We start from the raw sequence: 14,407 nt of genomic DNA, 5'->3' as shown, positions 1-14,407 counted from the left end.
CTGTTGTGAATTCATCTGTTCTCCAAAACCCTTGTTATGTCCTTCTCTTAGGCCGATCGCCACAGATCATGCCAATCCCACTGTCTGAAAAATACAAGACGGTTGCAATGGGTTGTCCAATTATCCTACAGTGTGAGGTCTCAGACCCGGTCGCCCAGGTTTCCTGGTTTAAAGATGAGGTGGAGCTCTTTAGCAAAACTGGCCTCGATATGAAAAGAGATGGAAGCCTGCGAAAATTAATGATCCATTCTGCTAAGGTCTCCGACTCTGGCCTCTACAGTTGTAGCCTCGCTGATGATGTTGTGACATTCCATGTGGACATCGAAGGTGATTTTCTTGTTTTCAGTGTTTAATTAGCTTCCAGGTGTGATATGAACATTTGAGCATTTCCTTGGTTACCATTCTTTTCCACATTTTCAGTTAGATTAATTTAGTTTTTTGTAACAGTGTCTGAAAGCACAGAGCTGCATACTGTATATTGCTAGAATAACCAACAAGGTTGATGATGAACACTACATTTTAAATGATGTTCTGACAGCTTAACAATAGATATACAAATCTTATAACACCCTCCAGCCTCACCTGTGAGGTTTTCAGCACTTCCAGAGATCGCAAGAAACAAATTTGTGGAGACAGGCTGCCCAATAAAGCTGCAGTGTGAAGTCTCAGAGCCAACTGCCCAGGTCTATTGGCACAAGGATGGAGAACAGCTACTTCCAAAGTGTCAATGTGAAATCCAAGCAAAAGAAAAACTGAGAGCATTGGTTATTACATCAGCAGAAGTCAGACACTCTGGTGTGTACAGCTGTGAGTCCGCAGACGACCATATAGAATTCGAGGTGGATGTTGCAGGTGATCCAATATTTTTGAGCTTTGTCAGAATCACTAACTTATTTCAGTGCTTGGCTACTAGACCAACCGATTTTATAGCATATATTCTAGGATAAGGTGCACTGATAAGTATGTACTTTCAATATTGCTTCTTGTTTTTTTAAAGTCGTGGCTGGTATATAGATCAATGTCGTTCTTGCCCTAACAAGCAAATGCTTCAAGGCCCTTTAAGACTGGACTTTAAGAGCATGGTGGTAAAACTGTATCTTAAAACTACACAAATAAAAATTGTATTGACAATGGATTAAATCACTGTGTTTAATGTGAAAGGGTTCTCTTGAAATAACAGACCACAGCAAGTTACCACCTTACTCTGCAAGTTCCCCAAGTTCCACAGAGCATTGTAGTGCTTTTAAACACATTGTTTTGGTTTTACAAGAAGCAGCTTTACGGTTTGGTTCAGACTTGCTGCTCTCATCAACCCCGTTTCCAGATGCAGTACACTATCATTTTACACTATAAAAGCTCTGATAAATAGACTGTACGGCGTACAGCGAATAGTGCACAGTGTATGCTATTTGGCCAGCATGTTGAGACTGTCAAAGTTAGCAACTAGCTAACTATGGTGAAACTTGCGGATGACTCTAGTTTGCAACTGTTGTCACCGTCACCCTGTGTAGGCAAAAACGTTATCATTCCAAACAATTATAAAACCCAGCTGTCCAATCTTGAGTAAAACGGTACATCTTACAGCCTTTAGCCTGTAAATCCAAGTGTTCCATGGCATAGCAAATCTGATTAGTGTTCCATGAATTGAAATTCCTATAGCCCCAGTTTGATTCTCAGCTGTTACAGAGGCTGAGAGGAGCAAATCTGTTGAAGCAGGCAGCCTGATCAATCTGCAGTGTGAGATCGCAGACTGCACAGGCCAGACCTCCGGGTGTGAGGACGGAATAAAACTCTCGCAAAAATTGGGAACAAACATCGATTCAGAGGACAATAAGAGGACACCGGCTATGAAGTCGGTCACGTGTTCAAGCTCTGGAGTGTACAGTTGTAAAACCAATGATGATTCCGATTTCAACAATTTCTATGTGGAGGTGAAAGGTGATATGCTAAGCTTTTTCTTGGCAAGATGTGGCCATTGTGGAGTCTTACACCTTCATCATGACCTCTAATATCCAAGAAGGAAGCGAAACCTGATCATCATCATATTCATCGAAGCTGACTTCAAATTTGTCCTAATTTTGTCGCTTCTCATATACGTGCTTCACATTTCATGGCATGTGATTTCACGAGTCAACTAGTTTTTCCAACACACCTATGGTAACTGCATACGTCAATGCACTGCTTCATTTAATTCTTTCACTTTGCTTCAGAGATCATTATAATGTCTTTAAGGACTTGTGTTCCAGATGGCAAGGCTTGCAATCAGCATGTCTAAGCTGTGAAATCCTGACCTCACAATTGCTGCATGTATAATCATAAGCTATGAACAGTACATTAGAGCAACAACTTACTTCTTTTGTGTACCGTTTTCTGCAGCGCCACCGGTAACATTTGCTGATATCCGAGAGGAGGACCTTTTCAAGAGTGTTGCAGAAGGAGAACAGATTGTTCTGTCTTGTGAAGTATCACGGGCTGACGGCGTTGTCCAGTGGTACAAAGATGGAACTGAAATGCAACCATGCAACAATATCACAATGCAAGCAGAGGGCACCAAAAGGTTTCTGACAGTAAACTCAGCCCAACTGTCCAACACAGGCACATACACATGCCGTGCAGGAGACAATATTCTCATGTACAAGGTTAACATACGAGGTAATAGTTGTGAAAATCCTCACAATATGAGACATAAAAACTGTTGAAAAATCACATACATCCACTCACAGAGAACAATGTCTCAATTCCATGTATTCTTCTTCCTAAAGAACCTCCGGTGTTGATAATCCACCCCAAGGAGGATGTCCACCTTGACCGTCACGTCCCTGAGGAAATTATCCTGAGCTGTGAGTTGTCTCGTCCAAATGGTCTCGTCAGCTGGTACAAAGACGGTCAAAAGCTGCAGGAGAGCGAGAACATCAAGCTCAAGATTGAAGGCCCTTACCGACGACTGAAGATTGTTTCCAGTGGAGTGGAAGATTCTGGAGAATACGTCTGTGATACAGCCGACGCTTCAATATTCTTTCACCTTAGTATTACAGGTAAAATCTCTGATACTACACACAGTATAATGCACATACAAATAATGGATAAAAGTGCGATGAGTAGACTGTGGTATTTAAGGCACCAGTGTGCTTCAAACAAAGAAGTTTGTGCAGTCTCATCTGAGCATGTATAAAGACAAAAGGCAGCTCTGAATCGCCACATTGAAGATTGGTTAAAACGCCTGCCATCATAGAAAAGGATAAAACGCTATGAATTGTGCAAATAGGGATAACAACCAACCAACAAATAATTACGGACAGCAAGGGCATTTTTGTTTTAGACATAGACACAAAGACTAACAGAAGGGGGCATGCTTTTTATCAGTTTTGGAGAGAAAATTGTCAGCGGCAGACCCATCAAATTTACCGTTCGAAAGGTGGGGAGAAGGTTTCAGACGCTATCCAATGATTTGACAACAAGCACTTTGTTTGAAACGTAAACGCCTTTAATATTGCCTAAGTTAGGGGTTAACTCATTCATCCATGATCCAAGATGTCAAGTATGCAAAGTCAGTCCTGCAGGTAATATATGCATCTCCTTGACACCTGGGAAACAATGCTATTCTATTGTAGTATACATTAGCCCAATGAGTGGTGACTAAATCGGGTGATAACGCCCCTTTCCAGAACCTCCAGTGCAGATCGTGTCCCCAAGTCAGTCCCAAATGGAGCTGTGCCAGCAGGTCTCTGAGAGGATGGTACTGAGCTGTGAGATCTCCAGGCCCAATGCAGTGGTGCGCTGGTATCGAGACGGACTCGAAGTGGAGGAGAATGGCAACCTTATCCTAGAGGTGGATGGCGTCTACAGAAGGCTCATTATACCGGAAACTACTGTCAAAGATTCCGCCGAATACGTCTGCGATACCGCAGATGACTCCATGACATTCTTTGTAAACATAGCAGGTAAGGGAAACTAAGGAATGGGAAAAAGTAGATCCTCTAAATGTGTTGCTCCGTCAGTGTTAATCCATTTCTAACACAACATTTTCTAAATGCACAGAGCCTCCTGTTCGTTTTGTACGTCTAAGGAAGCTGGCAGGCAGAGTAGACAAAGTGGCTGGGGACACTCTCGTTCTAGACTGTGAGGTTTCAAGATCAAATGCAGAGGTCACCTGGAAGAAGAACGGGGAGGAAGTAGAAGACTCCAGAAATATCACCATCCTTGAGGATGGCGTCATGCGTCAATTAACTGTTCACTCTCTAACAATGGAAGATGCTGGGCAATATGTCTGCGACGCAAAGGATGATGTCATGGATTTCCATGTAAAAGTACAAGGTAGGTTATTGTACTTAAAAAGATAGAACTCCCGAAAGATGACACTCTCTCTAAGCAAGTTCTGTATGTGGTGCACTCCAGACTTTAAATCAGATCATTAACTTCATCTAAATACTTAGAGAATAACTACTGGGCACAAGTAAAACAGAATATCAGTGCTTTGTACTATGGATTAAACAAAAGATACATTTTTTTAGCCGAAAATGCATAGTAAGGATTTTCTGATCCAATAAAAATATGTTCTTTCTTGTTCATTTTCAGAGCTGCCTGTGAAGATTCTTGGAAAAACAGACGCAAAAACAGAAAAGCAGTTCTTAGTATCAGACGACATTATTCTAGTGTGTGAACTGTCGAGATCCAATGCCTCAGTCAGTTGGTACAAAGACAATCAGCTAATTGATGACACTGAGCGATACTGTAGCGAAGAGCAAGGCGTCTTCAGATCACTGGTCGTCCTAAATGCTGGGCTAGAGGATTCAGGGGAGTACACCTGTGATGCTGTGGATGATAAGATGGTCTTCTACATCACCGTCAAAGGTATTCATATTATCAGGCTCTGTAAATGTTATCCGTCTTTCCTTCACTCAGAAGGAAAATAATGCACTGTATTTTATGTTCAGAGCCTCAAGTACAGATCATTGGAAACTCCGGCCACCCGGAGCATCACATCCTGGTGGCAGGAGATGACCTTATTTTGGAGTGTGAGGTGTCTCGGCCGAACGCCACCGTTCAGTGGTTGTGGAATGGCGAGATCTTGAATCCAGACACTCGTATAAAGATCGACAGCTATGACGTTGTGAGGAAGCTCGTTCTCTCTGGACTTCGGCCCTCAGACTCCGGAAAATACATTTGTGATGCCATCGATGACAAACTGACAACAATTGTTGAGGTCCAAGGTAAGATTTAAATTACTTTGAAAGATATTTTAGATTCAATTTCTGTAGTTTCTGTTTGAGTAACTTATTTTCCCATATTTGAACACAGAATTAACAAGTAACTTCTTTGTAAATCTCCCTCTCAGAGCCCACCGTCAAGTTCGAAAATAAAAAAACTAGTAATAAGCTCTCAGCCTATGAAAATGAGAGTGTTACAATGTGCGCCATTGTGAGCCGAGAAAGAGCGAACATTCGTTGGCTGAAAGATGGCCAACTATTGAACGGGGACAACATTCACATCTCCAGTGAGGGTAATACCCACAAGCTCACCATTAATCCCCTGCAGCTGTCAGATTCTGGAGAATATGTCTGTGACGTAAAGACAGACGAGATGCATTTCAGTCTTTTAGTCAAAGGTAAGTATGTGGCAATCAAACTAAATGTGACAGCAATTTCCACAAAGTTAACATCTCTTAAATTATATTTCTTCATTCTACTCATCAGAAATGAAGTTGAAATTCATCAGACCACTGGAGAACACTGTGTCTCTGAAGGACAGTAGCCTTATATTACGATGCGAGATCAACAAGCCCAAAGGAGACGTCCAGTGGCTAAAAGATGGGCAAGAGATCTCTCCAAGCCGTCGGCACACAATAAGGGCACAAGGCCGAGAGCGAAGCTTTACCATCCACCAACTGGTGGATGAAGATGCTGGAGAATACACCTGTGAATCCACAGATGACAGGACTTCAGCTTCTGTCACTGTAGAAAGTAAGTCAATTCAAATCAAACATTAAGGCAGGTCAGAGAACAAAAAAGTGTCATCTCAATGTTTCGATCACGATGAGTCTAATTCAGCTAAATGCTTTGCCTTCAGCTCTCCGTGTTGTTGAGTTCATAGCGGACCTTCGCAACATCACCGTCTGTGAAGGAGAAGATGCGGTGTTCAAGTGTGTGGTTTCACCAGAGGACACCCGGTTGGTGTGGCGCTTAAACGGCGAGCAAGTGGCTCTGACTGAGCGCACGGTCATTTCAAGTAACGGGCTGTGCCACATGCTCTGCATCCACAACTGCATGGTTTCAGATAGCGGCAGAGTGACAGCTGATGCAGAGGGTTCGGTATCAGAAGCAGAGCTCCAGATTCAAGGTGAGTTATTGTCCGATCCAGTCACACTGTGATTATAGTACAACACACACACATATATATTGGTCTTAATGAAACACAGAAGTGACAACATTTACGATTTACAGTTCAATAACCTTGTATATCGCTGGTACTTATTACCGTATTTTAAACTATGAACAGTTTCCAGCAGCACTGGAGTGATGTAAACATACGTACTTGTAATGGCTGTTACTGTGTACAATGAGTAACCACCTGTGACACATAGTGACCCTTTGAGACAAGTTTAAACTTTTAAAGAGGTGCCTTTGAAGGCTACCTTTTAGCAGCTTCCTCTGGCTCCTTCAAGCTCCTCATGTGCTTAAACTTGCAATATTACTCTGCAGATTTTTCTTTGGTCTATATTGTATTTTTGCTTTGTGTGGGAGTGGCTTCAGAGTATTGTTGTGTCGAATTAACAAAGAATTTATACACACTCTGTTCTAATATAAAAGTACCAAAATCGCCGACATGACAGGTGCTGCCATCTTGTAATTCCTTCAATGAATTTTCAGAACAACAGGTGTTTTTCACCACGAAAATGACACCAGTTGAGGCTGAAGAGTACAGTGAGGCAACTCTAGAGGTGGAGGTGAGTCTGGATTCGGGAGAGGTGCAGTGGATGAGGCAGGGGGTACTGATCCACCCCGGGGCCAAGAATACCCTGAAACACAACGGTCGAAAACACAGTCTCACCGTCCACAAACTGGCCATGTCTGACCGCGGCACCTACAGCTGTGAGACCCTCCACGACCGCACGCAAGCCCAGCTCACAGTGGAACGTGAGTGTGCATGTGTTGTCACTATGCCCTGTTGTTGTTTGTTTACCGCTGTTGCCGACGACTCCACCTCCTGCACACCCTCCACCGCTACTTCTTGTGAAGGCAAAGTCAACTGAGTAAGAGTAATTTGAGTGACTGGGGACCAGGGTGACACTTGTGCAGGAGCATGATGGCAGCCAACAGGTGATAGCCCTAAAGCCCAGGCTGACTTTCAGACCCGGGTATGTGTATCGACAGGATCGATCAAGCCCCCATGATTTCCTAACCTAGGTCAAAAGGGAAATCAGATCGCAGGTTTAAGGGGAATGCTTGATAAACATGTTAAGATGCCACCGTTCCAACAACTAGAATTATGTTTTAGCAAACAAAGTGACATTTTCCTATGACCCAGCACCACCTACATGTATTTATAGTAGCGAACCTTACACGCCATAAAACCGGCATCTTGTAGTGATTAAGACGTACTTATGCTTGTTTTTCTTTGTGCATGCTTCTTTTATTTCTTAGCCCCATGAACCACAGGCCAGTGGGTGAATTAAAGGCTGTTCTTTCAACACTAGCGTGGGTGGGAATGGGAAAGTCAGGACTTTAGGCTGCTGTTGGCACCTCCTATGAATTTGGATCTCCTCTCATTGCATCTAAATTTATACCCTGGCCTTCAAAACTAAGGTTGCTGTCATCAGGTCTCCAAAATAAACTTTTTTCCACAGGGAATGCTCGACTGTTAGAATAAGTGAAAAATGTTGGCAGTTTCAAAGCTGGCTTTTGTGTAAAGCCCCATACTCAAATGACTAAACTATTGGCTTGTCATTGTGTGCCAGCTTGTATTGTTTAACTGCAGACTGATGTGTACAACACAGACTCCGAGCCTGTTCTGTAACAGAAAATGGACATTGTGTCTGCTCAGTGTTAAAGTGGAATGAAGGAGCTTGTTACTAAGGCCAATCATTCAAACATAACCTCTGTTGTAACCAATATTCAGTTTTCATTATACCGAAATGTACCAACACAAAAAAAAAAACGCCCACAGCAGAGATCGATAAACGTACCTGCAGGGTACTGTGATGCCTTTCACACAGCTCTATTATTTTCTTTACAGCTCGGAAAATCACAATCATAAGAGGGCTGACTGACATTAAAACCACAGAGCGGGAAACGGCATCTTTTGAGGTGGAGCTCTCCCATCCCAATGTCCCAGGCAGCTGGATGAGAAACGCAATCAAGCTGAAGCCTACAAATCACTTCCGTGTGAGCGCCAAGGGACAAGTCCACAGCCTCACCGTCTCTAACCTATCAGTAGAAGACACGGGCTCCTTTACCTTCTGTGTGGAGAATTTGAAGACATCTGCAAGGCTCGTTGTGAAGGGTAGGTCATTTAGATAGTTAGACAATGTTCCAACAAGCAGAGATGGTTGGTTTCACACAGTAGTAGCAGCAATATAACTGCATCAATCTATGTGTTTAATTCAAATGAGTGACTAACTAGTACACGTCATTTTGAGGTAATGTCCTCATTACAAGGTGGTAGTGTTGTCAAAACTATGCTACAAGGTATCATTTGTAACTTTTCAATGCCGCAATCCATGTGAACTACATCGCAGTACTACCAGAATAATATGTAAAGTAAAATAAAAAGTAGACCAGATGCCAACCAGTTGAGGCATGATAACAGAATAGAGCGACGGCTCGACTTTTGTTGGCTTTATCCCTGCTCACGTTACAAAGTAGCATGCAAGTAGCCTAGCATGACCAAAGGAAAAGCGGTGGCTCTGTTCACTCTCGTCTGTCAGGTGCTAGTTTAACCTCCATGCTGTAAAATAATCCGCGACATGCCAAGTCCCTAAGTATGCATCACGCCTTTGAGCTCAGGGGTTGAAACGCTGGCGATGACAATTGGATGAAAGTGTCATTGCGGTAAATTAGTCCACATAACTGAACCGTATAGCTTATTTGATTTTGAGCAGCAACGCTTAGGCCCTATACTTAGTGAATTGTTGGTAGAGAAATAAAAAAATGTTGTTGCTAGCCTATCTAAGGATGCTTTTTCTCCACCAGAGCCCCCATTGACCATTTTCAGAAAACTGGAGGACCAGAAATTCCCTGAAGGGGCGGTAATCTCTCTTGAGTGTGAGCTGTCGAGACACAACGCTGATGTGAAATGGATGACGGCAAGTGTTGGATTTTTGTCTATTACCAAAAACATTTCGGATTTTTTTTTACCAAACTCCAAAGCCAAACCAATCTATGATAAAGTTAGACATGTTATGACTGAAAAAAATGCTGATCCAAAGCTTAACATACCTTATTGCTGATACTGTAGCTCCAAAAACCTGCCGTGAACACACCATAAGAGCAACAAAGAAAACAAATAACATAATATCTTTTCTGATCTGATAATTAGTCCCTTTAACACAATACATAAATCACACATAAAATACAACTTCAACTATTCCAATTCAAGCGTATATGCCACATATACTGTGGTTACCGCAATACACGTCCATAGGAGAGCACTTCTTCAGACTTCAGATAAGCTTAGCAAAGTCAAGGAATTCTAGTTTTGCTTGTTAACATGACTGAACAGTACATTGAGCCAACGCATCCTTGCTAGCTTACACACACACACACACACACATACTCACTCAATCACTCACTCACTTTCCAATTTAGCAAAAATGACAATTATCTGCCACTTTACCATGCATCTTTTTCTCTTACCGGCATTACTCTTTCAAAATAAAAGCACCGGTCCATATAATGTAGCCAATAGTACAAGATTGACATCGTCTGAATAAGAAAACACCAAGCCTAAGGTTTACACGTTTTTACAACTAGTGTACTAATTTCCACAAAGTGCTTAATAATCTTGATGGACACCTTTAATATCAAAAGCTAAAGAAACTCTCTGAACAGCAAAGATCTTGGGAAAAAAATAAGCGTTTTCAATTTTTGTTCCAAATTTTTAAATAAAATTTGTTTAACTTTTTGTTTATCAATATATATATAACAATTACATTTAAAAAATATATATTTTTAAACATATTTCATTCAATAAGAATGCATCAGACACAGTTTCAGTGGTTTGATGATGATTAATAATAATATCAGAGTTGTTTGGTTTTTTTTCAGAATGGGGTCGAGGTGAAGCCAGGCAAGGACTTGCGCATTTATGCAATGGGAAGGAAACGGTTTCTCCAGATCCCGAAATGTAATGTCAGTGATTCTGGCATTTACACCTGCGATGCTGGAGATGTTACTACAAGATGCACTGTGGAGGTCTACGGTAAAGTCTGCTGTAAAACACGATCAACTACAAACAAGGACCTTTAGTTTCACAGTGGTCGGCAGAAGATGTGTAATATTTCTCAACAGAACTACATTAAAAAAAGATGTACATTGTGTTAAAGTACTAAAACAATGAAGGCCTTCGACAAACCACCAGACTTGACACACACTGTAGCAATGTTATGAGCTTTGTCAGTAATGTGGCTTACTTCATGGGTTGTCAGTTACTTACAAATGACACAATTGCTTTCTTCATTCCCTCACAAACCTTTTAACTTTGCTCATTCAGGTTTAACTTTTTCTCTCGTATTCCTATTAATGAACGTATCAGTTGTATTGGTATTGTTCCTTCCTGCTTCGTCTTCTTACGAAAAAGAAGCTTAGTGATTATTGTGGATGTCATATTTTTCTCTTTGCTTGTTTGTTTTTTTTAAACTTTGATACTGTTAAGAGGTGCCCATTTCAGTCCTAAATACCCCTTTATGTTTATTCTCAGCGGTATTCTCGTTGATTCTATCAGAGCGTGAGCTGCTGATCCTGCAGGGCCCGAAGGGCTTGGACATCCATGAAGACCAGAACGCGGTGTTTGTTTGTGAGCTCTCCGTGGAGGACATGCCAGGAGAATGGTACAAAAACGGGGAGAGGATACAACCCACCAGCACCATCAAGATCCGGCAGGAAGGTCGGCTTCATAATCCCGAACGCGCAAATTCATAATTCCTGCACAACTCTGCTGATGATGTTGCGCTTATTGACTGTAAAAGAGATACTCAATAAGAAAATGTACTAGAACACCTAAAAAGGAGGCATTTGTAAATCTGTAAATAACTTCTGGAATCGCATATTTGTTTTGGGGCCAATACAATTGAGCCGACCATCATTTCGCTTATTATTTATCCTGACAATTTTATGCTTATTTCAGGGACCAAACATTTTCTCCTCATGTGCAATGTGAAGGCAGAGGACTCTGGAGAGATCAAGTTTGTCTCCAGACATATTGAATCTGTCGCTTACCTGGAGGTGGAAGGTATAATGAATGTATTTGTTTCTAAGTGCTCCAAAAAGAAGTATGTATAAAGCGTGCATAAAGTTACTTCTATTAAATATTTATCAATTTTTTCGGTTTGACTTATAGAGCACAAATGTTTGGAGACCCAACTCCAAGAAGCACCTATGAGCTATGAGTTTGTGTGTGTGTTGATTTGTATGAGCTCATATTGTTGTGTGGAAATGATATTAGTCTTCTGTAAAGTCAAGAGTTTATTTTGGGAACGTTAACTGCACTTTGTCCGTTTCAGAGCTTCCTGTGAACATCGTGAAACCCCTGCAGGACACGACCGCCCTCGAGAAGAGCCGCGTGCTCCTCGACTGCACCGTGTCCAACCCCAGATGCAGCATCCGCTGGTACAAAGGCAGCAGCGTCATCCTGCCCTCCGAGCGCTTTGAGATCTGCAGCGAAGGCTGCTATCGCAAACTGATCCTCCAGCAGGTGGTGCTGGACGACGAGGGCACGTACAGCGTGCAGGTCGGGGAGTACTCTTGCTCCGCCAAACTGACAGTGGAGGGTAAGGGAGGTTATCATCAATTTCAAGCACTGAAGAATTTTGCAGCCAAACCTTTTCAAATGTGTTTTTTTTCTTTTTAATTGCAAGTTCATTGTACAATATAATCCAGAGCAGAACATATGTAATCTTACTTTGAAAACCCGTCAGAAATACAGCTTTACAAGGCTATTTGCTAGCGGGATCGTATGTGTTGATACAGTACAACTGCTGTTGTTATTAGTATGGGTGTGGTGTTAATAATCCTATACTAAGTATTTGTAGTACTTAAAAATGCCAAGATTTAAATGATCATAGCCCCACAGCAATGGAACATCGTCTGCACAACACCCTCAAAGAGTGTTTCAAAGTGCATGGGAGTGTAACGTCTCACACAGAACCGTTAGAGCTCCATCTACTGTCAAAGCAAAGCCAACACATGAATGTGCTCCACTTGTAATGGGACACTGTATTTACCCCCCATTTCTTTCACAAGGCTGTTTTCCTTTCACGCTTGCCTTGTTTTAATTTAAGATGTCCATTTGCAGTAGCTTTTTTTAAATATTTATTTAGTAATCAAAGAACCCTTAAAGAGTTTAAAGGTGGCTGTTGTGTTCAACTTGAATTAACATCAGTTACAGTCGGCACAAACTGAGTCACAGTCATTCACTTTAGTCAAAAAGCGTGATGACATTTCTGAGCAATCAAACCTGACAATAGACAAAAATAACAACAGGCCTCTATTTTCTAACGTGGACATTTTGACATGTAGGAAAATTAAAACATGTGACTAATAGATATAAGGCTGCTTTGGTGTTGTGCATGCAGAGACATCGTTAATGTCATTAGTAACACCTGTGCTTTTAGCTAATATAGCCAGTCTAAAATGCCTCTATATGCACGGCTGAGACATATATTAATGAGTAAACCATGAGCTCAGAAATAAAGGGAGAAAGCAAAAACAGACTCTGGTTCAGGGGTTACGGGGGAACGATCTACCGCTCATCACTTCGTACACGAAATTAAGAAAAAAGCTTTCAGTAATAGGACAAAGACTGACTGAAAGACTCACCAGAATCAAATACTAACTCTGCTCTAATGAATATGTGTTGTTCGGTGACTACTCCCCCCCCCCCTCTGTTTGCACTCACTCAGCCCAGTCACTGTTGATGGTCAGAGAGCTGAGGGACGTGGAGGTCGTGGCCCCCGAAGAAGCCTGCTTTGAATGCGAGGTCTCGGTGCCGGTCCTCAAAGCTCCCGTGTGGAGTCTGAAGGGGGAGCCCTTACAGCCGAGCTCTCGGGTACTGCTGGAGAAGATGGGCACGGTGCACAGGCTGACCCTCAGACAAACCTCCCCGGACATGAGCGGAGAGGTGGAGTTCACCTCTGGTGGGAAAGCGGAAAGCAGAGCCCAGCTTCGGGTACGGAGTAAGTGAAAGAAGTCGCCGTTCGAAGGCATTTTGTGTTTTTTGTTGTTGTTTTTTGGGGGGAGGGCAGTTTACACGAAATTAATTTTGAAATGCAATTACATTTCAACTAAATTTACATTGCCAGTAACAGTCAAAAGGTATGGATTTATGTATATGAGACTGTAGTGTAGACTCCTTCATGGATGAACAGTTCCATGTTATCACACTTGTTTGGATGCATCTGTGCAACAAAATTTCAAATCATACACAAATATTTCTAAATAATCTCTTTCATATGACAGATTATAATGCAGCACACAATATAAAGTTGATGGCATCCTAATTTTTTTCATATCCAATAATATAGTTTGTGTCCTTGGACATGCCATTGTATTAGCTGGAGGAATCCGGCTCCTTACTGCCATCTGTGATAACGCCATTGGTTGAAAGTGACTTAATACATGTATTTAAGTACTGTACTTAAGTACAATATTGAAGTACATTTACTTCACTTGAGTATTTGCATTTTCTGCTACTTTATACTTCTTCTCCACTTCTCCAAAACTCTTTTACTCCATTACATTTATTTGATAACTAAAGTTACTTTGCAGATTCAGATCAATGATACAAAATATCACAACAAATAAATGATTATGTATTATAGATGATTAAACCTTCTCGATCCCTGGGAGGAAGCGTACGCAGCAGATAAAGTATGTAAAGTGGTAAAAAGTATCCCCACTGTCCATCTTCAACATTAATGCATCAGTAATAATAATTAATTTCATTCTGAAAGGGGCAATTCCGGAATATAAATACTTTTACTTTTCACACTGTCCGTATATTTTGATTCCAATACGTCTGTACTTGTACTTCCGGCATCGGGTCACACTCACCAACTGACCAACTGCTGAAACATTGAAACTCAGTGATGTCATTCATAAAAGCAACCACTAGATGGCGGTAATGTCAATGTTTTGAGTTTGCTCGTATAACTAAAGAAACATCACAGTAGTGAATGTAGTGACTCGATGCAAAA

General features: G+C 41.6%; 1 protein-coding gene across 9 annotated transcripts in view; it reads left to right on the top strand.

Annotated features, from left to right (window-relative positions):
* obsl1b (obscurin like cytoskeletal adaptor 1b) overlaps positions 1-14,407 on the top strand; it is a 32,626-nt gene that overhangs the window by 16,743 nt on the left and 1,476 nt on the right. For 6 of the 9 annotated variants that reach the window (XM_079170883.1, XM_079170884.1, XM_079170885.1 and 3 more), the window contains 20 exons: positions 52-327; positions 577-852; positions 1,678-1,938; positions 2,377-2,652; positions 2,763-3,035; positions 3,666-3,941; positions 4,039-4,314; positions 4,576-4,851; positions 4,935-5,210; positions 5,336-5,605; positions 5,694-5,960; positions 6,067-6,336; positions 6,867-7,133; positions 8,233-8,499; positions 9,189-9,301; positions 10,263-10,416; positions 10,915-11,100; positions 11,341-11,445; positions 11,717-11,983; positions 13,115-13,387. In XM_079170883.1, coding sequence (XP_079027009.1) covers positions 52-327; positions 577-852; positions 1,678-1,938; positions 2,377-2,652; positions 2,763-3,035; positions 3,666-3,941; positions 4,039-4,314; positions 4,576-4,851; positions 4,935-5,210; positions 5,336-5,605; positions 5,694-5,960; positions 6,067-6,336; positions 6,867-7,133; positions 8,233-8,499; positions 9,189-9,301; positions 10,263-10,416; positions 10,915-11,100; positions 11,341-11,445; positions 11,717-11,983; positions 13,115-13,387 — 4,905 coding nt within the window. The remainder of the gene's footprint in view (positions 1-51; positions 328-576; positions 853-1,677; positions 1,939-2,376; positions 2,653-2,762; positions 3,036-3,665; positions 3,942-4,038; positions 4,315-4,575; positions 4,852-4,934; positions 5,211-5,335; positions 5,606-5,693; positions 5,961-6,066; positions 6,337-6,866; positions 7,134-8,232; positions 8,500-9,188; positions 9,302-10,262; positions 10,417-10,914; positions 11,101-11,340; positions 11,446-11,716; positions 11,984-13,114; positions 13,388-14,407) is intronic. The other 3 variants (XM_079170881.1, XM_079170880.1, XM_079170882.1) reach the window with 3 other exon arrangements.

The sequence above is a fragment of the Pholis gunnellus genome, assembly GCF_910591455.1.
Source record: "Pholis gunnellus genome assembly, chromosome: 12".
Classification (NCBI taxonomy): domain Eukaryota; kingdom Metazoa; phylum Chordata; class Actinopteri; order Perciformes; family Pholidae; genus Pholis; species Pholis gunnellus.
The sequence above is the reverse complement of the archived record's forward strand: the minus strand, read 5'-3'. Positions and strand labels throughout refer to the sequence as shown.